Here is a 27,761-nt window from a genome sequence, read left to right on the forward strand (position 1 = left end):
ATTACGGATAAAATAAATAAATAAACTGGACTGGAACGAATTGCAAAAATAGCTGAAGTTGGAGACTTTTATCTCCCTCACCAACTTCAAACATCTGCTATCTGAGCAGCTAACCGATCGCTGCAGCTGTACATAGTCTATCGGTAAATAGCCCACCCAATTTTACCTACCTCATCCCCATACTGTTTATATTTATTTACTTTTCTGCTTTTTTGCACACCAATATCTCTACCTGTACATGACCATCTGATCATTTATCACTCCAGTGTTAATCTGCAAAATTGTAATTATTCGCCTACCTCCTCATGCCTTTTGCACACAATGTATATAGACTCTCTTTTTTTTCTACTGTGTTATTGACTTGTTAATTGTTTACTCCATGTGTAACTCTGTGTTGTCTGTTCACACTGCTATGCTTGATCTTGGCCAGGTCGCAGTTGCAAATGAGAACTTGTTCTCAACTAGCCTACCTGGTTAAATAAAGGTGTTCTCAACTAGCCTACCTGGTTAAATAAAGGTGAAAAAAAATAAAAAAAATAAGTACCTGTCAAAAGTTTGGACACATTCAAGGGTTTTTCTTTATTTTTATTATTTTCTACATTGTAAAATAATAGTGAAGACATCAAAACTATGAAATAACACACATGGAATCATGTAGTAAGCCAAAAATATTTTAATAAATCAAAATATGTTTTAAATTTGAGATTCTTCAAATTTAACCATCCAGCCCAACAACAAAAGAAGGAATTGTCCTCTGTCACTGTTATCTTCCTTATCAACTCTGACCTATATAATATATCTAGTTTGTGACCGGGTCTTCCCAGAAGCCTACCGAATACTGGACAGCAGCGCAGGCCAGGGAAGGAAACCGGCAGGCAGGGACCGGCAGGAACTCGCTGGATCGTTGAAAGTCCTCGATCAACGCAGATTAGGTCAGAGCAGCGCAAACACAAACCGCTGCACTTGACTTCGATACAGACCACTTTCTGCACGGAGGACTGTAGCGCACAGCCAAATTCTGCAGGAGAAAACATGTCTCGTTCTATCGTCCGACTTTCGCTCATCATCTCTCAGAGAGTAGCTGCCAAGTCCGCCTTATTGCCCAAGACCAAGGTTCCTGCTTTCATCCGTCCTGTCTCCACTAGTTCAGGTTTGAACTATTCTGTTAGAATCGAATAAGGCTTTATAGAATGGAATTACATAGCTTGTAATTAAGTTTATTCAAATGAAATTGAATTTCAACACAAGTTTATTAGATACCATTTTAATAAAACTAGGTCATAGTGTATCTATAATTTTAAAGAAATTAACAAGTATTTTTGTCATGTTATGTAATAGGTTGATGCAGAAAAGACCAGTGGAAGTTGCCAGACAGCCATCTGTCACATGCTTACTGACACATTTTTCCTGGGGGTCACATTTGCTCCAAAGAGCAGAAATCCATTGTGCTCAAATCTAATTAGGCAGAAGTGGCGAAATGAAAAGCACAAAGCAATGGATATTTTATTTCAATGACAACTAAAGAAAATGCAACAAAACGTTCAACACATTTTGCTTATCAGTGTGTGTGTTACAGGCTCAGGATCTCTGACTCGTTACGATGAGACCACAGACTGGCAGAAAAAACTTACCCCTGAACAGTATGTGGTCACGAGGGAGAAGGGGACAGAGATGGTGAGTCACACACTGCACACACACTTTGCCTGTCCTCAGCCTCAGTAACCATTGACTGACAGTCCTTTATAAATGTCAGTGGGTTCAGTGTGTAGTTTTGAATGGACTTTGTTCTTTGTTTCTAACCTTCCTCAGAGTGAAAGATAAGAGCAGTTGGTTAAAGAATGACATGTGGGCTGAATCCTTCATTTGCACTGATCTGAAAGCTTCAACAATGACAAGAAAAACAACATATAGTGTGTTTACTGTGTGTTAGCCAGGCGTGTGTATTTGTGTCCTCAGCCCTTCAGCGGTCTCTATCTGAACCATAGTGAGGTGGGGATGTACCACTGTGTGGGCTGCGATACTCCCCTCTTCAGGTAATCATCTAACCCCCTACACCTTCCTAACACCTCACCTGACCTCACTCTAACCCGAATTCACTCTAACCCCTAACATCTTAATTTAACCCGAATATGAGCGTTTAGACTAAACCTCTTACTAGACCTCTCTCTCTGTGTCTGTCTCTCTCTCTGTGTTTCTGTTTCTTTCTCTGTCTGTCTCTCTCTTTCTCTGTCGCTCTCTTTCTCTCTGTAGTTCAGAGGCGAAATATGACTCTGGGACAGGCTGGCCAGCGTTCAAAGAGGCTCATGGGACGTGGGAGTGCGACGAGAGCCATGCATCCATCATCCGTCGCCCTGACAACACCATGGGTAGTGCCGAGACAGAGGTCCTCTGTAAACATGTGAGTTGCATTCTGGGTAATAATGCAGAGAGATGTGTTGGTGTGGTGTGAGTTCTGTTTCCTCTACTGTATTATTTTTACCCTACTGTGTGTGTGTGTGTGTGTGTGTGCGCTACAGTGTGATGCCCATCTGGGTCATGTGTTTGAAGATGGACCAGACCCCACAGGACAGAGGTTCTGCATCAACAGCCAGTCTCTTAACTTCAGACCGAGAGATCTCACACCCGAAGACTAGTGGAGCTCCTAGGACCGCTTAGAACCGTCTAAAACCACCTAGGCCTGACCAGAGCAAACCTTCAAACCCAGAGAACACAAACCCAAGGTCCAGTAAAACATGACAGAACTGACACCTGGATCCCTAACACTGACCATAGATGGAATTTTCCTGATTTCCTGACCTCGGCATCAGGAATACTGTTTTCTATGTCTGTATCTTTCTGTAACTGTTCAGAGATGAACCTGTAATATTTACCTGACTGTATTTACATCTGTTCCCAGCCTAACTCTAGCCCCAACTATAACACAGTATGTTATAGGGGTAAGGGGGTAAAGGGGGATCATGTGTTTCATATGGTCACATTTTTATGTCTGTCCATTATATTAAAGGGTCTTCAATCATAGTCACTGGGTCGCTCTGAGAGTTAAAGGCCTAATGCAGTGTTTTTTAAAATCTCAATATCAAATCATTTCTGGGTAAAATGAAGTACCTTACTGTAATAGTTTTCTGTTAAAATGGTCAAAAAGAAAGAAAAATAGCTTTTTAGAAAAAAACAATTTCTCTAGCAACAATTTCTAGTGTTAGTTTCATCCGCTGTTGTACAATATGATACAAAACACAGGAAAACTGAATTTTAACTGCTTCTAACTGATAGGTAAGGAGTATTTTTGACTGCTCATTGAATCGAGCCATTAGTGTCTGCTGTTGTGTACAGTTAGTCCGTGTCTGTGGTAGAACCTACTGCATATGAACCCTTCAACCAGGAGCATATTCTGTCAATGAAATTTGTATTTTTTCTTGTGTGCTTGGAAAGTGTTATATTGTGTTCAGTTGACAAAATAGTCTAGTGTGTTTTAATGTTGGTTTAAAAAGAGAAATCAGTTGTAAAATACAGTATAAAGTGCATTCGGAGAGTATTCTGACCCCTTCCCTTTTTCCACATTTTGTTACGTTACAGCCTTATTCTAAAATGTATCAATTAAAACATTTCCTCATCAATCTACACAGAATACCCCATAATGACAAAGCAAAAAAAAGTTTTTAGATTCTTTTGCAAATGTATAAAAAAAAAAAAAAAACATAAGTACCTTATTTACATAAGTATTCAGACCCTTTGCTGTGAGACTAAATTGAGGTCAGGTGCATCCTGTTTCCATTGATCATCCTTGATGTTTCTACAACTTGATTGGAGTCCACCTGTGATAAATTCAATTGATCGGACATGATTTGGAAAGGCACAAACCTGTCTATATAAGATCCGAAAGTTGACAGTGCATGTCAGAGCAAAAACCAAACCATGAGTTTGAAGGAATTGTCTGCAGAGCCCCGATACAGGATTGTATCGAGGCACAGATCTGGGGAAGGGTACCAAAACTCTTCTGCAGCATTGAAGGTCCCTAAGAACACAGTGGCCTCCATCATTCTTAAATGGAAAGAGTCTCAACCACCAAGACTCTTCCAAGAGCTGGACGCCAGAGAGGTGACCAAGAACCCGATTGTCACTCAGACAGAGCTCCAGAGTTCCTCTGTGGAGATGGGAGAAACTTCCAGAAGAACAACCATCTCTGCAGCACTCCACCAATCAGGACTTTATGGTAGACTGGCCAGACAGAAGCTACTCCTCAGTAAATGCACATGACAGCCCGCTTGGAGTTTGTCAAAATACACCTAAAGGACTCAGACCATGAGAAACAAGACTCTCTGGTCTGATGAAACCATAATTGAACTCTTTGGCCTGAATGCCAAACGTCACATCTGGAGGAAACCTGGCACCATCCCTACGGTGAAGCATGGTGGTGGCAGCATCATGCTGTGGGGATGTTTTCAGCGGCAGGGTGGCTGGGAGACTAGTCAGGATCGAGGGAAAGATGAATGGAGCAAAGTTCAGAGCGGTCCTTGATGAAAACTTGCTCCAGAGTGCTCAGGACCTCAGACTAGGGCAAAGGTTGTCAGGGGACAATTACATATTTACCTGATGTGTTTGATATTAATAGTAAACAATTATATATTTAACTAAGAGTAAGACTGGCCTGCTAATGCTAAGTATTTATGGTGTCCACTCTAGCTTCATTGTTAGGGAAGCTCTCAGCTTCACAACTTAGAGTTTGCGGTCGACAGTTTCATTATTGCAATAATTAATTGATGATTGTTTGAATAATTGTCCAAGTCTCTCTCAGTAATGAAATTATCACTAGATGGTTCACCTTCCAACAGGACAAAGGCCCTAAGCACACCGCCAAGACAATGCAGGAGTGGCTTCGGGACAAGTCTCTGAATGTCCTTGAGTGGCCCAGCCAGAGCCTGGACTTGAACCCGATCAAACATCTCTGGAGAGACCTGAAAATAGCTGTGCAGTGACACTCCCCATCCAACCTGACAGAGCTTGAGAGGATCTGCAGAGAAGAATGGGAGAAACGCCCCAAATACAGGTGTGCCAAGCTTGTAACATCATGCCCAAGAAGACTCGAGAGCCAAAGGTACTTCAACAAAGTACTGAGTAAAGGGTCTGAATACTTAAGTAAATGTGATATATCATTAGTTTTTTTTATATATATTTGCACAAATGTCTACAAACTTGTTTTTGCTTCGTCATTATGGGGTGTAGATTGATGAGGATATTTTTTTGTCATCCATTTTAGAATAAGTAGAGGGGTCTTAATATCTGAATGCAATGCAGTTACAACAATGATATCAACATCGCCCCCTCTCTGTCAGAAGCACACACTGCACTGACTGGTATGTCCAGCCCACTACCAGTAAAGGGCTGTTAATGATAAACACAGCAAGAGGTCATCACCCCCTCTGTGTGTGTGCGTGTGTGTGTCAACATTTGTCCAGAAAGAGGAAGCACAGAGAAAGTGAAGGTCGGACACAAGACAGAGGGAAAGATAAATCGAGGGAGGAGTGGGTCATTTTTTTCCTTGTCGATGGACATCAGTTCTGGTATTACACTAGACATAATCATTTAGCAGGGATCAAGGCAAAATTAATCAGATTACACTAGCATTGTGATAAGAACCTTGTGGGACAGACACAGCAGAAGGAAGAAGTAGAGAACGGTGTTGGGAGTGTTTTGGGGACAGTGCTAGAATGACTGGGGTGTGGCAGTGTGTTACCATGCTAATGGTGGTGTGTGTGTGTCTATGGGGGTCGGCGGAGGCGATTGGGGGAGCAAAGAGCCGACCACGACCCCAGAGGAGACCTCCCAAGAAGCCCAAGGTGAACCCCATTGACGACACCCCACCAGCTCAGAACATTGACATACAACAGGTAGGTACAAGAGTGTGTTTGTGTGTGTGTGTGTGTGTGTGTGCAAACATGATCTCACAACTACAGCACAAACACAGCCAGTGGCGGACGTGCCTTGACATTGTCAATGTTGAAACCCTGCTATATCGTGTGTGTGTGTGTTGTAGATGGGAGGGCCGTGGTACCTGATCAACGCAGCGTCTAAGTGTAACTTCCTGATGAAGAACGGTCTGAAGGTGGAGGCTACTGTGATGACCCTGACGCCCCCATCCTCCAAAGACACCACTCTCTCTGTTAGTACTACCACACGCCTGTGAGTTACACTCCCTCTCTATTAGCACTACCACACGCCTGTGAGTTACACTCCCTCTCTGTTAGCACTACCACACGTCTGTGAGTTACACTCCTCTCTCTCTGTTAGCACTACCACACGTCTGTGAGTTACACTCCCTCTCTGTTAGCACTACCACACGTCTGTGAGTTACACTCCTCTCTCTCTGTTAGCACTACCACACGTCTGTGAGTTACACTCGTCTCCCTCTGTTAGCACTACCACATGTCTGTGAGTTACACTCCTCTCTCTGTTAGTACTTCCACACGTCTGTGAGTTACACTCCTCTCTCTGTTAGCACTATCACACGTCTGTGAGTTACACTCCTCTCTCTGTCAGCACTACCACACGTCTGTGAGATACACTCCTCTCTCTGTTAGCACTACCACACGCCTGTGAGTTAGACTCCTCTCTCTCTGTTAGCACTACCACACGTCTGTAAGTTACACTCCCTCTCTGTTAGCACTACCACACGTCTGTGAGTTACACTCCCACTCTGTTACCACTACCACACGTCTGTGAGTTACACTCCTCTCTCTGTTAGCACTACCACACGTCTGTGAGTTACACTCCTCCCTCTCTGTTAGCACTATCACACATCTGTGAGTTACACTCCTCTCTCTCTGTTAGCACTACCACACGTCTGTGAGTTACACTCCTCTCCCTCTGTCAGCACTACCACACGTCTGTGAGTTACACTCCTCTCTCTGTTAGCACTACCACACGCCTGTGAGTTACACTCCTCTCTCTGTTAGTACTTCCACACGTCTGTGAGTTACACTCCTCTCTCTGTTAGCACTATCACACGTCTGTGAGTTACACTCCTCTCTCTCTGTTAGCACTACCACACGTCTGTGAGTTACACTCCTCTCCCTCTGTCAGCACTACCACACATCTGTGAGTTACACTCCTTTGTCTGTTAGCACTACCACACGTCTGTGAGTTAGTCCTTTCTCTCTGTTATCACTACCACACGTCTGTGAGTTACGCTCCCCCTCTCTCTGTTAGTACTACCACACGCCTGTGAGTTACACTCCTCTCTCTCTGTTAGCACTACCACACGTCTGTGAGTTACACTCCTTTCTCTCTGTTAGCACTACCACGCGTCTGTGAGTTACACTCCCTCTCTGTTAGCACTACCACACTCCTGTGAGTTACACTCCTTCTCTGTTAGCACTACCACACGTCTGTGAGTTACACTCCTCTCTCTCTGTTAGCACTACAAAACGTCTGTGAGTTACACTCCTCTCTCTGTTAGCACTACCACACGTCTGTGAGTTACACTCCTCTCTCTGTTAGCACTACCACACGTCTGTGAGTTACACTCCCTCTCTGTTAGCACTACCACACGTCTGTGAGTTACACTCCCTCTCTGTTAGCACTACCACACGTCTGTGTGTTACACTCCTCTCTCTCTGTAAGTACTACCACACGTCTGTGAGTTACACTCCTCTCTCTCTGTAAGTACTACCACACGTCTGTGAGTTACACTCCTCTCTCTCTCTGTTAGCACTACCACACGTCTCTGAGTTACACTCCTCTCTCTCTGTTAGCACTACCACACGTCTGTGAGTTACACTCCCACTCTGTTAGCACTACCACACGCCTGTGAGTTACACTCCTTTGTCTGTTAGCACTATCACACGTCTGTGAGTTACACTCCTTTCTCTGTTAGCTCTACCACACGCCTGTGAGTTACACTCCTCTCTCTGTTAGTACTTCCACACGTCTGTGAGTTACACTCCTCACTCTGTTAGCACTATCACACGTCTGTGAGTTACACTCCTCTCTCTCTGTTAGCACTACCACATGTCTGTGAGTTACACTCCTCTCCCTCTGTCAGCACTACCACACATCTGTGAGTTACACTCCTTTGTCTGTTAGCACTACCACACGTCTGTGAGTCACTCCTTTCTCTCTGTTATCACTACCACACGTCTGTGAGTTACTACTCTCTCTCTCTGTTAGCACTACCACACGTCTGTGAGTTACACTCCTCTCTCTCTGTTAGCACTACCACACGTCTGTGAGTTACACTCCTCTCTCTGTTAGCACTACCACACGTCTGTGAGTTACACTCCCTCTCTGTTAGCACTACCACACGTCTGTGAGTTACACTCCTCTCTCTGTCAGCACTACCACACGTCTGTGAGTTACACTCCTCTCTCTGTTAGCACTATCACACATCTGTGAGTTAAACTCTCGCTCTGTTAGCACTACCACACGTCTGTGAGTTACACTCCCTCTCTGTTAGCACTACCACATGTCTGTGAGTTACACTCCTCTCTCTCTGTTAGCACTACCACACATCTGTGAGTTACACTCCTCTCTATCTGTTAGCACTACCACACGTCTGTGAGTTACACTACCTCTCTGTTAGCACTACCACACGTCTGTGAGTTACACTCCCTCTCTGTTAGCACTACCACACACCTGTGAGTTACACTCTTCTCTCTCTGTTAGCATTATCACACGTCTGTGAGTTACACTCCCTCTCTGTTTGCACTACCACACGTCTGTGTGTTACACTCCTCTCTCTCTGTTTGTACTACCACACGTCTGTGAGTTACACTCCTCTCTCTGTTAGCACTACCACACGTCTGTGAGTTACACTCCTTTGTCTGTTAGCACTACCACACATCTGTGAGTTACACTCCTTTGTCTGTTAGCACTACCACACGTCTGTGAATTACACTCCTTTCTCTGTTAGCTCTACCACACGTCTGTGAGTTACACTCCTCTCTCTCTGTTAGCACTACCACACGTCTGTGAGTTACACTCCTTTCTCTCTGTTAGTACTACCACACGTCTGTGAGTTACACTCCTCTCTCTCTGTTAGTACTACCACACGTCTGTGAGTTACACTCCTTCTCTGTTAGCACTACCACACGTCTGTGAGTTACACTCCCTCTCTGTTAGCACTATCACACACCTGTGAGTTACACTCCTCTCTCTGTTAGCAATACCACACACCTGTGAGTTACTCCTCTCTCTCTCTGTTAGCACTATCACACACCTGTGAGTTACACTCCTCTCTCTGTTAGCTCTACCACACGCCTGTGAGTTACACTCCTTTGTCTGTTAGCACTACCACGCGTCTGTGAGTTACACTCCTCTCTCTGTTAGCACTACCACACGCCTGTGAGTTACTCCTCTCTCTCTCTGTTAGCACTACCACACGTCTGTGAGTTACACTCCCTCTCTGTTAGTACTATCACACACCTGTGAGTTACACTCCTCTCTCTGTTAGCAATACCACACGCCTGTGAGTTACTCCTCTCTCTCTCTGTTAGCACTACCACACGTCTGTGAGTTACACTCCCTCTCTGTTAGCGCTACCACATGTCTGTGAGTTACACTCCTCTCTCTCTGTTAGCACTACCACACGTCTGTGAGTTACACTCCTCTCTCTCTGTTAGCACTACCACACGCCTGTGAGTTACTCCTCTCTCTCTCTGTTAGCACTACCACACGTCTGTGAGTTACACTCCCTCTCTGTTAGCGCTACCACATGTCTGTGAGTTACACTCCTCTCTCTCTGTTAGCACTACCACACGTCTGTGAGTTACACTCCCTCTCTGTTAGCGCTACCACATGTCTGTGAGTTACACTCCTCTCTCTCTGTTAGCACTACCACATGTCTGTGAGTTACACTCCTTTCTCTCTGTTGGCACTACCACATGTCTGTGATATTTTGCCTAACAGCTATGGGAGTTTATCAATATTTGATTTGTTTTCAAATTCTTTATGGGTCTGTGTGATCTGTGGAAAATGTGTTTCTCTAATGTGGTCAAACATTTGTCAGGAGGTTAGGAATAGCGGCTCAGTTTGCAACTCATTTTGTGGACAGGGGTCACATAGCCGGTCTTCTGTTGAGAGCCAGGTCTGCCTATGGCTAGCTCTCTCAATAACAAGGCTATGCTCACTGAGTCTGTATATAGTCAAGGATTTTCTTTGTTTTGGGTGTCACGGCTGTCAGATATTCTGCCATTATGTTCTCTCTGGAAAGGGCCAGATACCATTCCACTTTGCTCTGTTTTTTTGGTTGATTCTTTCCAGTGTCATTGTTAGCTTTTTGCTTTCTCATTATTTGGTGTGGTCTAATTGTGTTGCTGTCCTGGGGCTCTGTGGGGTCTGTTGGTATTTGTGAACAGAGCCCTAGTGTGTATGCATCGCTTCCTTTTAGGTGGTTGTAGAATTTAACAACTATTTTCTGTATTTGGATAACTAGCGGGTATAGTCCTAATTCTGCTCTGCTTGTACACAAAGTATATTTTTGCAGAATTCTCCTTCTGTTGCTCGCTCTCTCACCCTCTTTCCATTTCTCTCTTTTTCCATATCTCTTTCTTTCTCTCTCGCTCTCTCTCTCTTTGCACCCTCTTTCACGCTCTTCCTTCCTTTTGCTCTTCAAGTCCTTTCTTTCGGAGAGTACCCAAGTCTACCACCAGAGAGCACTCTCTCTTGCTATCTACCTCATCTCTTCACATTCTCTCTCAGCTCTCTCTCTCCTTTTCTCTCTGTCTCTTATGTCAAGTCAAACTTACTCAAAGTGTCAGTAAACACAGTAAACTACACCACTCCAGAACACTTTTTACCTGAAAAAGACAGTCTTGGCTCTATAGACATTGTTCCTATACTGGGGAACTGAACATGTTATGCCTGTTTTGACATGTTATATAATTAATCTGGCTGAACCAGAGGAAATAGTTGGTTGTGCAAGTTGCAACCCCCCCCCCCCCCCCCCACACACACACACACACACACAAACAGTCTTATGCAATGTTAAAGCTACCTGAGTAGATAACTCCGCTGATCTGTCTAACTTTAATTGTTTTTGTCCCCCCCCCCCCCAGTAACCACCAGTGTTGGGAGATCCTGCAGGCGTACACCATCACCCCCACCCCAGGACGCCTTGTACTCAATGGTAAGAGTCCTGTCACACACAGAGACATGGCTTACAGCCCTGTTGACTGCTATAGACACCCTTCTTCACTCTGCCTTCTCCTCCTCCACCCGGCAGTCTCCTCCAACTATATCTCTGAGAGCACTGCTGTCTCTTTAAAATTGCAGCTGGAACCCCGTGTCCCCAACATTCCACTGCTCTAAACTGATTGGCTTTTCATTCAGAGTATGCAAATATGATAGGTGAGAATTGTCTTCTAATTGAATGATTAGAATTTTCCGCCCTGAAACATATAATTGTATGGAATTGATTAGAATGTATAAAATCATAATCAATAAATGTGTGGTCCTAGTTCAGAACAAGAACAAGGTCACAAAGCTCTGGCGGTTGGGTAGCACTGCCCACTCAAAATCACACGTTATAGTCTGGGAATAATCACTGTGATATATTTACTATGTGTGTTTCAAAGGAACACCAGAGGAGAATTCATGTTCATATTCAAATGACATTAGTTGAGAATGAGGTGCAAATTTGATCTTGTGTCAAAGTTATTGATATTACTGTGTTGTTATTGTTAACTATTATTGTTTTCCATGTAGGTAGTAGACCGTTGCTGAACACTGATATAGTGATTGGAGAGTCAGACTATAGCTCCTACGCTGTGTTTTACTACCAGAAACAGGGACAGCTCACCATGAAGCTCTACGGTCAGTCTGCGGCCTGCATGCTGACAACCTGATTGATACCCTGTACTAACAACATGCAAGCCAACACTATGGGACAATATATCGGTTTGAAGCCAGGTCTTCTGAGCACGACAAAGACTCTGTTAGCCAGCAGAGCTAAAGCCTAGGCATTACTTCTGGGAGATATGGTTCACCAAACCACATTCAGTAAACCATTACAGAAACATTCATGTTGAAGTCACTGAGAATGTTTCAAGGAGGCTGTTGTGTTTTCTCTACAGGCAGATCCAAGGACACCCTTTCAGAAGCCATCTTGGATAAATTTGAGGACCTGGCTGAGAAAAGGGGCCTGGGATTGGCCTATGTGTTTGCCTTCCCCAACTACAGTAGGAACTTCTCTATCATAACTCACACACACAGCCTGTCATAACTACATCTCTACCACAGCCTGCATATATACTTAAAATGAAATTGTTTCCAATCTGTACAGGTCACTGCGAGTCTGTGGACAAGGACCATGTGATCAGTGAGTATACCATTTCAAACATTTGTTAAACCATTTACAGTGCCTTGCGAAAGTATTCGGCCCCCTTGAACTTTGCAACCTTTTGCCACATTTTAGGCTTCAAACATAAAGATATAAAACTGTATTTTTTTGTGAAGAATCAACAACAAGTGGGACACAATCATGAAGTGGAACAACATTTATTGGATATTTCAAACTTTTTTAACAAATCAAAAACTGAAAAATTGGGCGTGCAAAATTATTCAGCCCCCTTAAGTTAATACTTTGTAGCGCCACCTTTTGCTGCGATTACAGCTGTAAGTTGCTTGGGGTATGTCTCTATCAGTTTTGCACATCGAGAGACTGAAATTTCTTCCCATTCCTCCTTGCAAAACAGCTCGAGCTCAGTGAGGTTGGATGGAGAGCATTTGTGAACAGCAGTTTTCAGTTCTTTCCACAGATTCTCGATTGGATTCAGGTCTGGACTTTGACTTGGCCATTCTAACACCTGGATATGTTTATTTTTGAACCATTCCATTGTAGATTTTGCTTTATGTTTTGGATCATTGTCTTGTTGGAAGACAAATCTCCGTCCCAGTCTCAGGTCTTTTGCAGACTCCATCCGGTTTTCTTCCAGAATGGTCCTGTATTTGGCTCCATCCATCTTTCCATCAATTTTAACCATCTTCCCTGTCCCTGCTGAAGAAAAGCAGGCCCAAACCATGATGCTGCCACCACCATGTTTGACAGTGGGGATGGTGTGTTCAGGGTGATGAGCTGTGTTGCTTTTACGCCAAACATAACGTTTTGCATTGTTGCCAAAAAGTTCAATTTTGGTTTCATCTGACCAGAGCACCTTCTTCCACATGTTTGGTGTGTCTCCCAGGTGGCTTGTGGCAAACTTTAAACGACACTTTTTATGGATGTCTTTAAGAAATGGCTTTCTTCTTGCCACTCTTCCATAAAGGCCAGATTTGTGCAATATACGACTGATTGTTGTCCTATGGACAGAGTCTTCCACCTCAGCTGTAGATCTCTGCAGTTCATCCAGAGTGATCATGGGCCTCTTGGCTGCATCTCTGATCAGTCTTCTCCTTGTATGAGCTGAAAGTTTAGAGGGACGGCCAGGTCTTGTTAGATTTGCAGTGGTCTGATACTCCTTCCATTTCAATATTATCGCTTGCACAGTGCTCCTTGGGATGTTTAAAGCTTGGGAAATCTTTTTGTATCCAAATCTGGCTTTAAACTTCTTCACAACAGTATCTCGGACCTGCCTTGTGTGTTCCTTGTTCTTCATGATGCTCTCTGCGCTTTTAACGGACCTCTGAGACTATCACAGTGCAGGTGCATTTATACAGAGACTTGATTACACACAGGTGGATTGTATTTATCATCATTAGTCATTTAGGTCAACATTGGATCATTCAGAGATCCTCACTGAACTTCTGGAGAGAGTTTGCTGCACTGAAAGTAAAGGGGCTGAATAATTTTGCACGCCCAATTTTTCAGTTTTTGATTTGTTAAAAAAGTTTGAAATATCCAAGAAATGTCGTTCCACTTCATGATTGTGTCCAACTTGTTGTTGATTCTTCACAAAAAAATAAAATGTTATATCTTTATGTTTGAAGCCTGAAATGTGGCAAAAGGTCGCAAAGTTCAAGGGGGCCGAATACTTTCGCAAGGCACTGTATGTGGGGCATCGTGGACCTACAATGGCAAAATAAAGGAATTGTCCAAATATAGGGCTACATCAATATAAATGTAGACGTTTCAGAATCAACTGTTGTAGAAGGACAAGAACCAGCTGGCTGAGGTTACTTATTTTTCTTTTGGGCTCCCGAGGGGCGCAGCAGTCTAAGGCACTCCATCTCAGTGCTACAGACCCTGATTCGATTCCAGGCTGGATCACAACCAGCCGTGATTGGGACTCCCATAGGGCTGCGCACAATTGCCCCAGTGTCGTCGGGTTAGGGTTTGGCCGGGGTAGGCCGTCATTGTAAATAATAATTTATTTGCCTAGTTAAATAAAACATGTAAATAAAACAAGAATCTTAAACCACCCCTTCACGCTTACCAACAAGCTCGGGGCCCTCGGTTGGCATGTGTTGGTGATAAAACTCAGAGGGTGACATCCAGAGAGTGGCAAAGTAATCAATAAACTAATCAACTTCGGAACATACTTGTGACTTGAATAATGTAATGATGTTTAAATAATAAAACAAGCATGAAATTAAATGAACAAATCCCCCCCCCCCCCCCCCCCCCCAGTCGTTTTACAAGATATAAACCCCAGTAAAGTAAGATATTTTATTTAGGAATTATTGCACGTTACTACATGCGTCAAGTCATGAAACCAGACATAAACAAATACACATGGCATATAATTAGGCATGAAGCGCCATTATTTTGTATTAAAGGTCCAATACAGCCGTTTTTATCTCAATATCAAGTTATTTACTGGTAAAAATTAAGTACCTTATTGTGATTGTTTTCAATTAAAATGGTACAAAAAATATATATATATATATTCTTAGCTAAGTGCAATTTCTCAAGCAAGACTTTTGCTAGGACTGTCTTGGAGTGGTCTGAGTGGGCAGGGGAGAACTGAAAACTAACTGTTATTGGCAGAGAGGTTCAGAACTTTCTTTCTTGGTCTATTAAATAATGGTGATGTCACCATGCAGGCCAAAACTCTATTCCACCAAAACTGGCTGAAATTTCAGGCTTTTCAAACTGCTCTTGTACAAAAAGGGCATTATCACAATTTCACAGTATTATTACAACATAGTGTGGAAATATAGAGTACCAGTCAAAGGTTTGGACACACCTACCCATTCAAGGGTTTGTCTTTATTATTGCTATTTTCTACATTGTATAATAATAGTGAAGACATCAAAACTATGGAATGATGTAGTAACCAAAAACATGGTAAACAAATTAAAATATATTTTATATGTAACACTTGTTTGGTTACTACATGATTCCACATGTGTTATTTTATAGTTTTGATGTCTTCACTACTTTTCTACAATGTAGAAAATAGCAATAATAAAGACAAACCCTTGAATGAGTAGGTGTGTCCAAAAATTTGACTGGTACTGTATATATAAAACACAGGAAATCACGTTTTTGACTGCACTGGGCCTTTAAATTGGCAAACTCCAAACAGGCTATCACAGTGCATGTCGGGACAGCACTTTGCTCTGAAGGCTGAAGCCTAATTAGCCCATACACCCTCTATGATTTTCACTCCCTCATCTTTGGTAGACTCGGAGCAAATGGAGAGAGGCAAAGGGAAGGGGGGTGATTTGGGATTCGGACAGATGCAGATTGGTGGAATGGCATCCAACCCCCTTTAACTTTGAAAAAAACATCACGTTTACTCCTTTGCAGGGCATGTGGAAATGTACTTGCACAACGGTCAGTTAGATAAATTGCGTTAACAAGTTTACCTAACTGTTTTGAAAACGCGACTGCAAATCTATAGTATAGAAACATATTTGCATAAATAAATGGGCATGTTTATTCTTCTCTAACTTAATTCACTTCGTATAGTTTATTTCTGAGCTTGTTTCATCTCTCCTTCCCAGACTGCGTGCCAATATGTTGAGGAAGATTCCAAGACCCTGTATTCTGACTGCTCAGCAATACATGGCATATTAAAATGATCGAATTGCTTATGTGTGCGTGTTTTTTGTACTCACTACTGAATCTCCTCTCTGGATAGGCCTACTTAGGGGGTTCTCTCGCATGCTAATGAGTCCCAGATGTAGCCTGGAGGGCCAGGGGGTTTAGTTACAAAACGGGGGTCTGCAAATCCCTAGCCCCCATCCTAAACATCCCAGAGAGAGGCTGTGTACACGTGTGTGTATTATGTAACCAACTCCCTGCCTACAAGCCTCTGCCTGCCTCCTTCAGAACAAAGAGAGTTCAGGGCCATTATGTATCCCTCAAAGTTATGTATCTTTCAGACCTCAACTGTATGTATACTTTAGGAGGAATTCACCCCAAACCACAACATGACTTTAGACCTCTGTGAACCCATGTTCTGTCCTGCAAACTGTTACATTTACTTACTAGTTTTACAACTCACATCTTGCAAGCATGCAGCCCTCGGTGGTAACTGCTTTACCGGCTCACTCTGAGGACACTGTGTGTATGTGTCAGTGCATGCATATTTGTGCATGTGTGTACATACTAATGTGTCTCCATGCTTACATATGCATTTCATGGTGGAGATGGTAGTGATCAGGAATATGAGTTGTCTGAATAAATTGTCCTATCATTGTGGGGGGAGGAGAGGGATAAATCATTCTGCTTACAGAGTAGACTCCCCCCCTCCATGTGCAGTTGTGTAAGAGTGACATTTACATATCTTTGTGGGATGGAGAGGGGTGGGACTAACTACTGGAGCCAAGGGGTTAGGAAAGGGGAGGAGTAGAGGAGGGGTGGGGTGGTACAAGCTGGAGGATATAAGGACATTCGCTCTCTCCTCACACACACCCTGGAGAGTTGAGCAGTCGCACACACCGATCTGTAACCATGATGCTGAGGATGATGGGAGTTCTGCTGTGCGCTGCGCTGGTCGCCTGCATCGACGTTGTGCCCCAGAAAGACTTCAACCTGGAGAAGGTAAGAGAGAGAAAGAGGGCAACAGAAAGAAACATTCTGAGAGAACAAATGAGATCAAGAAGGTGCTGGCAAAAAGCTGAGAGAAAAGGTGTACAAGAGATTCTGAGGTTTAATGGGGTCAGAGAAGAGCATAGTACACAGTGTAATCTGCAATGACTATGGAATCAATTTGAATTGTGAGAATGAATGATATGTCGTTCTTATTCTGTTTCTAACTATATCGTTCTCACGCTCCCCAGATGGCTGGTAGGTGGTGGATTGTGGGCTTTGCCACCAACGCCCATTGGTTTGTTAGCCATAAGGCTGACATGAAGATGGGCACTTCTGTGATGCTGCCCACCGCCGGAGGAGACCTAGACCTCACCTACACCAACCTGAAGTCAGTGTGTGTGAGAGCACATTGTGTGTGTGTGCGTGGGCGTGGGCGTGTGTTTGTCTATAGAACTCACACTGACTCTGCTCTTTCTCTCTCAGCGCTGATGGTACTTGCTGGAGGATGACACATCTAGCCAAGAAGACTGACATCCCAGGCCGCTTCACCTTCACCAGCCAGCGTGAGTATGTGCACGCACGCACACAGTTGACATAAGTCCCCCTCCCTAACTTCTCTCCCCTTCTCCCTCTCAGGTTGGAACAATGAAAATGACATGCGTGTGGTGGCTGTCCAGTATGATGACTTTGCTCTGATCCACACCATCAAGACCAAAGATGGAGTACCTGAGGTGCTCAACAAGCTCTACAGTAAGTCTGTCTGTCTGCATTTCTGAAATGAATTGACGCTTTTAAAGATGTTCATGTTTTGTGTGTGTGCGTGTGTGTGTAATTAATCCGTTCTTTAGTCTGCGTTTTTAGACTGGTCGTGTTAACTTGGTGGTGTTGTGCTTCTACAGCTGCATTGCTTGCTGTTTGGGGTTTTAGGCTGGGTTTCTGTATAGCACTTTGTGACATTGGCTGATGTAAAAAGGGCTTTATAAATATGATTGATTGATGGTGTTAACCTGGTGGTGTTGTGTTAACCTAGTGGTGTTGTGTTAACCTGGTGGTGTTGTGTTAACCTGATGGTGTTGTGTTAACCTGGTGGTGTTGTGTTAACCTGGTGGTGTTGTGTTAACCTGGTTGTGTTAACTTGGTGTTGTTGTGGTTGCAGGTCGCACTCCAGAGGTGAGCACAGCACTGCAGCAGAAGTTCATGCAGTTCTCTCTGGATACAGGAATCATCTCCGACAACATCGCTATCCTGCCCAAGAATGGTGTGACATTACACAGCATACATGCAAGATCACACACATATACTTACTGTATGCACAATATTACCACAATCGCATGTGCTTCAGTAGAAATAATCTGCTCACTCTTTTCTCCCTCTGTATTGAAGGTGAATGTACCGAGGCATAAAGTGTTTCTTCACTGATCCCCCCCCCCCCCCCCTCGTCGAATCCTCCTCCACGGTTCCACCTCTCCTTTGTCTCTCCATTTCACATCCAAACTCTTCTCCTGGGAGAAGACTGGAACAAGAAACCCCACCCCCCGATGCACCACTCTTCATCCCTTTTCTACATGTTTTTTACTGCTGATATCTGTTGTTTTGATTTTCTTGTGCTGAAATAAAGAATGTGTAACAACTCAAGTCTAAAAGTTAATGTAAACAATACGTAGGTTACAATTACATAAACCTACCTGCACTACATTATGTGAAAGTACATTTTAGAAGCCATTCCAGAGGAGAGGCCCAGGTTTTTAATCACAAATGGGACTTCATAAATATACAAGGTTAGAATGATGAGGATAAAGAAAATGTATTTTAAAAGTTAAACAATAGCTGTTCTGTAGCCATTCAGGATCTCAGAATGACAGCAGCTGTACAGTTCCGTGTGACATTCGGTAAAGCAGAGGCTAGAACTAAAAGTTGATTGTATGGCTGAGCTTTCTGTTGTCTTCAATTTTGTCATTCAAAGTAATAATAATATCAGACACACCAAGGATACTGACTGGTGAAAGGTACTTAGCACCTCTTCCCAGTGTTGGCGATTAACTCTGTTGTTCCCATAGCAAATATCCACCACCGATCCAATAGTCAAAATATTCCAGACCATAAGGTGGTAGTAGCTTGTTTGTCTTGTGCCTGCTGTAGATAGCTAGCAGGATGCACTAATGTTGCTAGTGTTAGTTAACTAGCTAGCAACATGGTAATTAAATCACAGTCGACTCGTTTTTTAATGAAGAAGCTGCATGTAAGCTGCAGAGAGTAATTTGTCCTACTGGCAAATGTTGATGCTAACATTAACTAGCAAGCACACTGGCAGTATAGAATAATGGAGAGTGAATTAAATGGTCTTCAACTTTAGTGTTGTGCATTGTGTTGCATTTACCACCCCACTCGATTCATAAGTGTGTGTGACGGCCTGGCTCAGTTAGCAAGCTAACGTCAGCTAGCTAACAAATGAGCTAGTGCACATTATCCAACCTATCCAAAAAATCCTTCAAGCACAACACTTCTTAGCAAGACATAAATACGTGCACTGGAAAAAATATTTATGATGCAGCTTTATTGATGAAAAGGGGATGGATTATAGCGGGTTTGTCAGTACCAGGTCTGTACACAGCATGTATGCATTTTGTTTCAGCAAGAGAAGGAACAGCCTCCTACTGTCCTAAGTACCAATGAAATCACATTTTAGTTGTCACATGCGCAGAATACAACAGGTGTTTCACCTTACAGTGAAATGCTTACTTACAAGCCCTTAACCAACAATGATTTAAGAAGTTAAGAAAAATTGGCAGATTTCTCTGTTTCTGGCCTCTAAATAAAACTTCCACAGAGTAAATAAAAATGTGTTAAAGAAAAATATGAAATAATGTATTTTTTATTGCAACAATAATACCAATATTACACATCAATACAGGGACATTCCTGTGTATACAATGAAAAAATAAATGTACAAAACAGCAGGCGAACCCCTCCCGAACGCCCACCCAAAAATATGAAAAATTCAGGACAAGGCAATGAGACATTAACAGACATCCAGACATGACTTCTAATAATTCCAACTTTTTAAGTTTCACAAGTTTGAGGGATTTATAAAATTGTAACAGTTCAATGAAAAAAATAAACAAAATAAGGAAATTTCCCACCCCATTTACATTTGTGGATATAATATTTGGAGAATAGTAATGTTAATAAATAGTTATGATCAGAATTACAAGGATAAGCATAATGCCATTTAACATCATCAAAGGTAAACATAGGTCATTTAGGAGATGTTATACACGACCAATACTGAATTTCAAGCCATAGTTTACTAGAATGGCGACATTAAAAATAAATAAATGCTCTATAGATTCTGAATGAGCAAAAACACAAGGAGTTTTGTCAAAATGGAACCTTTTGTGCAAGAAATCATTAACAGGGTAGATGGAAGAAAATATTTGAAAAAAATGTGTTTCTTCAGCTTCACTGGCTCCAGGTCATCTATAAGTATTTGCTAGGTGAAGCCCCGCCTTATCTCAGCTCACTGGTCACCATAGCAACACCCACCCGTAGCACTGCTCCAGCAGGTATATTTCACTGGTCACCCCCAAAGCCAACACTTCCTTTGGCCGCCTTTCCTTCCAGTTCCTTGCTGCCAATGACTGGAACAAATTGCAAAAATCACTGAAGCTGGAGTCTTATATCTCCCTCTCTAACTTTAAGCATCAGCTGTCTGAGCAGCTTACCGACCACTGTACCTGTACACAGCCAATCTGTAAATAGCACACACACCTCATCCCAATATTATTACTTACCCTCTTGCTCTTTTGCACCCCAGTATCTCTACTTGCACATCATCATCTGCACATCTATCACTCCAGTATTAATTGATGTTTTTGTCGGAATGCATTGCTTTATCTTGGCCAGGTTGCAGTTGTAAATGAGAACTTGTTCTCAACTGGTCTACCTGGTTAAATAGTGTGAAAATAGTGTGCAACATCTCTCACTACAGCAGGTATGATGGTGTGTGTGTGTCTCTCACCCGTCTCAAGCTCCTCCTGGTCTGCAGCTCCGTCTTCTGCTTTTGCTTAAGCCTCACCTCCTCCAGACTCAGACACATACTAAACACACACACACTATTTTATGAAATCCACCTCAGTCTCATGTAAGCTATAACAATTAGTTGTACCATGGTGCACCCTTGTGGCTATAAACAGAACTATAGCAGATACATCTACTGACAGACAGACAAAGTACTGTCTCCAGACAGTGCTCCACCGAGGAAGAGCATGATGGTTGCGATGAAGCATGTTGCGGTGAAACATACTACTCCCACAGATCTGGGTTCAAATACTTATTCAATTACTTTCACATATATTAATTAAGTAAGTATTTAGATATATATTTTGGGGAAATAAAGTAGTTGAATATTGGAATGTTTTTGGAAATACACCTGGAAAGTATTGGCATGTCTTTGAAAATACTCAAATCCACAGACTATTTTTAAATACAAATACTCCCATCCATTTGAACCCATGTCCTAGGAGTATTTGAAGGTAAGGTATTTGGAAATAAGTATTTGAAAATATTTTCAAATAGTAGGTTATTTATAGAAGTTGTTTGAAAATACAGGCCTCCAGAGTGGCTCAGTGCGCCATCTCTCAAACCAGGATCTCTAAGGCACTGCATCGCAGTGATAGCTGTGCCACTAGAGATCCTGGTTCGAGTCCAGGCTCTGTTGCAGCCGGCCACGACCAGGAGACCCACGGCAATTGGCCCAGCATCGTCCGGGTTAGGGGAGGGTTTGGCCGACAGGGATGTTCTTGTCCCATCGCGCTCTAGCGACTCCTGTGGTGGGCCGGGAGCAGTGCACGCTGACACAGTCGCCAGGTGTACGGTGTTTCCTCCGACACATTGGTGCGGCTGGCTTCCGGGTGAAATGGGCATTGTGTCAAGAAGCAGAGTGGCTTGGTTGGATTGTGTTTTGGAGGACACACAGCTCTCAACGTTCGCCTCTCACGAGTCAGTACGGGAGTTGCAGCAATGAGACAAGACTGTTACTACCAATTGGATACCACGAAAAATAAATACTTTCAAATACTTCCAACAGAAGTAGTTGATTTTGGCCACACAAATTCGGAACATATTTTACATTTAGAAAATTCCTAACATATCATAAGAATTGCAATTTGTTGTGGCTAACATTAGCTAGGTGGCCAACAGTACATTTTTCATAGGAAATGGAGGATGGACATCCACAAATTAATACATACAAAACGTAACAACATATCACACTAAATGAAGTGACGCTGCTTTACGTACAGAATAATACCAAATGCTCTGAGACCAGGTTGAGCTAGCCACTGGTGAAAACAAATGGAAATATGCGTAGTATTAATCACAATTTTCCAACACCATTTTGGGATTTTCAGATAATTTAGGAAATTGCACACCCTTGGCTGAACGATGTGTGCAACATCCAAATTTGTAAAAAAAAAAATCTGAAAATGGTGGTGAAAATGTTAGTTTAATTTTTTTCAATAATTAAATCTGCCGGCTCGCCCCAAAAAGTTAGTTAAGGAGGAAAATGATGCCTTTGCAGCCTGAATGGATTATGCTTTATGTACGAGCAGGTCAACGGGGGACATGAGTGTCTTGTAGGGAATGCACATCAATCTGAGATGATAGTGCAGATTTAGCGTCCACTATAGGCTGCCTTGGCTACATGCCAGTAAATCATCAAGATTTATAGGCTTTTGGCTACACTACTCTGAAATTCCAATGACAATTGTCTAAAGGACAATTTGTAAGATGTACTAATAATAATATATAATTTGGTGGGTGCTTCTATTTGTCCTATTTTACACAAGTGTGTATTAATAAGCATGCACGAATTGGAATTTTTCGCATATCCAACTATAAAGGGGTAACAGGATCTGGTGAGGGAACAGTTTGACATAACACCTGTGTGCCTGCGGTTGGTAGCTAGGATTATACAACGGGCTTCAGATGGCTTGGAGCTGAAGACTGAGCTATTCCCAGCCACCAGCTGTAGCCCTACACCTGCAAATAACTATTCATATAGGGCTGGAGTACTGAGGTATCGGAGTTATATAATAGGACACGGGTGGCCAACCCTCATGGAGAGTGCCTGGGTGTGCAGGCTTTAATTCCAACCCTGCTGTAGAGGCAGCCAATCAAAGAGAATCTAGTGTGTCGGAGTAGGGCTGGAGCCTGGAGTAGCCTATAAACATGCACACCCAGTAGCTCTCCAGGACCAGGGTTGAATAGTATCGAAACAATGGAGGTTGATCTCGCTCTCCTATCACACGTTTCAACAACAGGCTTCTTGATGACCCTTGCAGTGGCCATTTTACCAAGTAAAAGAAAACAAAAATATGGGTCAAAGGATTCCAAATAAATTCCTTAGGTTATCCTGCACCTCATCTCAACTTGTCAGTCATAGATTCGGTTGTGTCATCGTTCTCTGGTCTGCAATCAAATCGTCAGATCATGTGGCTATTATGGGCCTATAATTATTTGTTATGGGGTGCTGGTTGCAGTGGAACGCACCTCTGGCTTGTCTGCCTTCACCTGGCGCACGCTTGTGATCATCAGTACTTACACAGCCACATACACCCCGCCTATTTCTACAATGTATCTTCTTAAAATGTGATTTTAAACCTAACCCTAACCTTTATCGCACTGCTAACCTCATTGTAAGGGGGTGCGTAATCGGTGGCAGGGAAGTCAGACGAAGGAGAGCAGAACTTGGTAATAGCCGGAGCCGTTTAATAGAAAACCCACGACATAAAAATAACAAGAATAATTGGGTACAAAAACCCGTCGTGCACAAGCACTTACAATAAACAATCCCACACAAAGACATGGGGTGAACAGAGGGTTAAATACACAACAAATGATTGAGGGAATTGAAACCAGATGTGAGGAAAAATAAGACAAAACACATGGAAAATGAAAAGTGGATCGATGATGGCTAGAAGACTGGCGATGTCGACCGCCAACCGAACAAGGAGAGGACCCGACTGTGACACTCATGCCTAATCCTAACTTTAAATTAAGACCTAACCTTAACCACACTGCTAACATGATGTCTAACCCTAATGTATTTGTAACAAGATACTTTCAAGAGCTGTATTTTCAAAATACAAAATACTTGTGTATATCATTTTTAGAGCGATTCACAATTAACAATGACCAACACAATTCCAGTCAAAATAGAAGTTTGTAAGAAATACGACCCAAGTCAATTTGTTGCCAATATCATGTATCCCAATGGCTTTCAAACTTTTTGACTTGCTATTGCAAAAAAAGGTGTGGTACAAAACTTGAGACCCCATCGCACGCACATGCACGAGTACACACGCCAACATGTGCGCACAATTGCTGCGCAAATGTAGCCTGCCATACTGCCATAAACGATGTTGCGTTTTCAAAACGTAAAATAAGATACAGAAATAAACATCGTTTTACACCTGCATTTCGAGCTGCAAGTCATTCATGATAGCTGCCAATACCATCTAGGGATATATCATGTCTCTTCTCTGGAGTCCAGAGCAAGCAGGGGCGGATGGATGTTCTGTCTCCACCGCGACATCATTTTGGAATGCAGCACCTCGTTGCCAGGCGGGTAGACCTGTATTTCCTCACAAATACCATAATAAATTCGCCATAATATGTTACATCTTCATCCCATAATATCGAAGGCAGTGCGATGTTACAACTGCTGATTTTTAGACATATAGCCAGAAGCCACCCACTCCAATTCAACAGCCGCTGGGCCTATTCCACGTTGGTTCCACGTAATTTAATTGAAATCACATGGAAGCAACTTTGATTCAACCCAAACTAGGTTTATCTTAAATATTAAAAAGTATCAATCAAATCGGCAGGTAGCCTATTATTCTCGCAAATATGAGTCAGTAGTAGATTGCTAAACTGTATTTTTAATATGGATGATAAACGTAGACCTACTATGTTTTTGCCAAATTCTTTCTGGTCATGCGTGCCCGCTTTTGCGTGCCAATGCTGATGACTGGGTCATTGGTCAAAAATCAAGACGCACAACTTTTTTTGTTCTGAAAGACATATGAGAAGGATTTAGAATAACGACCAAAAATCTATACACATTTTTGGGGAAATTATATGACGACCGAAAAGGGCACTTTGGAGACTGGAAGGGGCAAGGGGCAAGTGCTCTTCACCGGTAGAGCCCTATTTGTGCACGCTGTGTTGGGTAGGTTACTTTCTAGATGTAATCCGTTAGTTACTAGTTACATGTCCAAACTTGTAATAGGTAACATACATTTTGGATTACCCTTAAACTCAGTAACGAAATCTGATTAATTTAAATTACATTCCTCTCAATAGGAACAGGTTAGTACCACAAAGTCATAAAATCTGATTTTAAACCTAACCCAAACTGTAACCATAATACTAATCCTAATGCCTAACCTTAAATAAAAACCAAAAAGCATTTATTTTTTCATAAATTTGTACAATATAACAAATTTTGGCCAATATAGCTGAAATCCTTCAGTTCTGCCTCCAGGACAGTGGCGACCTGTCATTCAGGGCAGGTGGGGCAGAGCCTTTTTTTGTGCATTTTTTTTGTTGTTGGCCTGTTTTGCATGTTATTTTGGCATTAATACATATCACATATCAGTTTGCAAACAATGTAATTTTTTTATGTATCATTGAGTTAATAAAGCTGCATACAAACATGGTCTGTTTTTTTTGTTTTCTTGAGTAAGGCAGCTCCAAAATGCAGGTGTTTCAGCCTAGCTCAGTGTTCTCTGTGGTGGTGGGGCAAGCCAGCAGAAAGTATGGAACACTGCGCCGTGATTGGTGCAGTGTTCTGTCACTCATGGGGACACTACATCACCACCAAGTCTAAGGGTAGAGCTCTAAAATTCTAGCCCCTTGGGTGCTGCCATAGAGTTACATTAGAAGTGCCCATCCATTAAGGCTCAAGGTCATTGGCCACAGATAAAATGACGTCAAATCACGTTATATCTACAGTAGCTTTGATTGGACTGATCAAGATCAAAATCTTAGCTAGCAGTTTTATGAGTCAAGTTGACAATATACTGGCAAATCCTTTTTAATCATTGTCATATGAAGAGAAATAATGAAGAGAAATTATAAATAAAACATATCGGTGCTCATCAGCCATTGGACATACATAACAAGTTGGAAATCGCAAATTCAACAATGAGTGGTTTGAATCAGTGGCTTACTGCAAGCATTGCAAAGCAATAACCTCAACTAACCGGTGCCCCCCGCACATTGTTCTGGTACCCCTTGTATATAGTCTCACTATTGCTATTGTTATTTTACTGCTGCTGTTTAATTATTTGTTACTTTAAAAAAAAAGTTTACTTATCTATTTTTAAGTTAACATGTTTTTCTTCTTAACTTCTTAAAGCATTGTTGGTTAAGGGCTTGTAAATAAGCATTTCACTGTAAGGTCTACACCTGTTGTATTCTGCGCATGTGACAAATACAATTTTATTTTATTTTATTTGATAATTAGCCTGATATTCAGTGGAGTGTTTGTGGCTGTGTGGTCCCAAGTCTAAGATTAAGGGTCTCTTTTCCTAGTTTAAAATTATAAATATTCAACATTGGACATGCTATCAATGAAGCATGATTTGTGCCGTGCTCAAAACAACTTAACTCAGAACTGCAAAATCTGACTTTAGTGAGTTCAAGACAATTGGGAACTCGGGGAAAACAAGCTACGGCTGTAAAAATACCTTTTGAACTTTCATCCAACTCGGAATTGTAAATCGGGAACTCTGGCCTCTTTCTAGAGCTACGACCTGAAGATTGCTGACGTCATCATGATTCAACCTTTTGTTGAGTTCCCAGTTGTCTTGAAAGCACCATGAATCCAGAGAATGCCAGACTTTGATGACAAAGTTTGATGACAAAATCTGTCCAAGAAGGACCACCGCGCCACCTTCCTGTTCAAGTGAGCACAACACAACAAGGTGAGTCCAAAAATGTATTGTATGCTGCTGCTGCATAAATGATGTAATATGTCTGGGAGATATGTATACTGTAGCTTAGAAAGTCATTCTAAGTGTATGTTGTGTAGTAAGCTGTTAATAAGCCCATGTGCCTCACCCTAATAATTTGGTCTATTTTCCCCTCTTAATTGCGCCTACTGATCTGACTTGGTGGTGCACATGTAGCCAATAACCTGTTTTTGAGGATTTGAATCATTGAATATTGTGAGAGCGTTCATTGTCTGCTTATATGTTCAATTTATTTACTCTACGGTTCTACGATTCTAACTTGGTGTACAGGTAGAACACTGTAAGAACGGCCCATATTCTGAATTATGCCTCCGTACATTTCAAAAGTGTTGAACAAATGGTTGTATTGACTACAGTACGTCCGTCCTAGCTCGCTCATTAATGTCTTAATCGAAATTACGGATTGCCTCTTATCTGCATGTTGTCCCCTTATACCATAGTTTGTACATCTCCATTGTCAGTAGAAACTACATTTCTTAAAGCAAGTCAGCCATATCAGCTATGTTTTTTTAAAGGCAGTAAATGAGACTGAATGAACTGTTTCGCTGCCAGACAAGGCTCCGCTGATAGCCAGGTGTAGCAGTGGTATACTGCAATTAATGTATTGTTTAGGGTTGTGTTGTGGCTTTGCTGGTATGCATCACACTTTTGTTTTCCCCCACCAAGACTTACATGCTTAAATCGCCACTGACCCTAACTTTAATTTTAATTTTTTTTCATGAATTTGTATGATAAGGCCATTTTTACATTGTGGATGTGATAACTAGTGGAAACCACGGCTTGTAGACAGTGGAATGGAATCCTATGCA

The 27,761-nt window shown here is 42.3% G+C and overlaps 3 protein-coding genes across 4 annotated transcripts; all 3 read left to right on the forward strand.

Moving 5' to 3' along the window:
* Positions 1–806: 806 nt before the first annotated feature.
* msrb2 (methionine sulfoxide reductase B2) lies at positions 807–5,411 on the forward strand. The gene is made up of 5 exons (XM_020508998.2): positions 807–1,150; positions 1,577–1,674; positions 1,957–2,033; positions 2,251–2,398; positions 2,517–5,411. The coding sequence occupies exons 1-5, from the start codon at positions 1,033–1,035 to the stop codon at positions 2,631–2,633; spliced, it is 558 nt and encodes a 185-aa protein (XP_020364587.1). The 5' UTR covers positions 807–1,032; the 3' UTR covers positions 2,634–5,411.
* On the forward strand, positions 4,482–15,969 carry c8g (complement component 8, gamma polypeptide). Of its 2 annotated transcripts, XM_031796555.1 has the most exons (8): positions 5,447–5,558; positions 5,775–5,885; positions 6,032–6,177; positions 11,049–11,119; positions 11,698–11,805; positions 12,066–12,170; positions 12,275–12,310; positions 15,880–15,969. In XM_031796555.1, exons 3-8 carry the CDS (start codon positions 6,032–6,034, stop codon positions 15,897–15,899), a joined length of 486 nt encoding a protein of 161 aa, XP_031652415.1. In that variant the 5' UTR covers positions 5,447–5,558; positions 5,775–5,885; the 3' UTR covers positions 15,900–15,969. The 2 variants fall into 2 exon arrangements, 1 of the variants encoding a protein (XP_031652415.1); XR_004204033.1 differs by having other exon boundaries at positions 4,482–5,885; positions 11,049–12,170.
* Positions 15,970–16,690: 721 nt separating this feature from the next.
* On the forward strand, positions 16,691–18,543 carry LOC109909669 (lipocalin-like). Its single transcript, XM_031796556.1, has 6 exons — positions 16,691–16,921; positions 17,161–17,300; positions 17,396–17,475; positions 17,549–17,662; positions 18,069–18,170; positions 18,296–18,543. Exons 1-6 carry the CDS (start codon positions 16,832–16,834, stop codon positions 18,313–18,315), a joined length of 546 nt encoding a protein of 181 aa, XP_031652416.1. The 5' UTR covers positions 16,691–16,831; the 3' UTR covers positions 18,316–18,543.
* Positions 18,544–27,761: the final 9,218 nt, after the last annotated feature.

This window comes from Oncorhynchus kisutch, linkage group LG18 (genome assembly GCF_002021735.2).
Source record: "Oncorhynchus kisutch isolate 150728-3 linkage group LG18, Okis_V2, whole genome shotgun sequence".
NCBI classification, from domain to species: domain Eukaryota; kingdom Metazoa; phylum Chordata; class Actinopteri; order Salmoniformes; family Salmonidae; genus Oncorhynchus; species Oncorhynchus kisutch.

Bases quoted from the DNA above. Each gene is read 5' to 3' on its own strand.
- c8g (XM_031796555.1), top strand. From the start codon at position 6,032: ATGGGAGGGCCGTGGTACCTGATCAACGCAGCGTCTAAGTGTAACTTC. The intron at 11,806-12,065 runs GTCAGTCTGCGG...TTTTCTCTACAG, and splicing joins GCTCACCATGAAGCTCTACG to GCAGATCCAAGGACACCCTT. The intron at 12,311-15,879 runs GTGAGTATACCA...TCTCCTTCCCAG, and splicing joins GGACAAGGACCATGTGATCA to ACTGCGTGCCAATATGTTGA.
- msrb2 (XM_020508998.2), top strand. From the start codon at position 1,033: ATGTCTCGTTCTATCGTCCGACTTTCGCTCATCATCTCTCAGAGAGTA. The intron at 1,675-1,956 runs GTGAGTCACACA...TTGTGTCCTCAG, and splicing joins GGGAGAAGGGGACAGAGATG to CCCTTCAGCGGTCTCTATCT. The intron at 2,034-2,250 runs GTAATCATCTAA...TTCTCTCTGTAG, and splicing joins TGCGATACTCCCCTCTTCAG to TTCAGAGGCGAAATATGACT.
- LOC109909669 (XM_031796556.1), top strand. From the start codon at position 16,832: ATGATGCTGAGGATGATGGGAGTTCTGCTGTGCGCTGCGCTGGTCGCC. The intron at 17,663-18,068 runs GTAAGTCTGTCT...TTGTGGTTGCAG, and splicing joins GGTGCTCAACAAGCTCTACA to GTCGCACTCCAGAGGTGAGC. The intron at 18,171-18,295 runs GTGTGACATTAC...TCTGTATTGAAG, and splicing joins CGCTATCCTGCCCAAGAATG to GTGAATGTACCGAGGCATAA.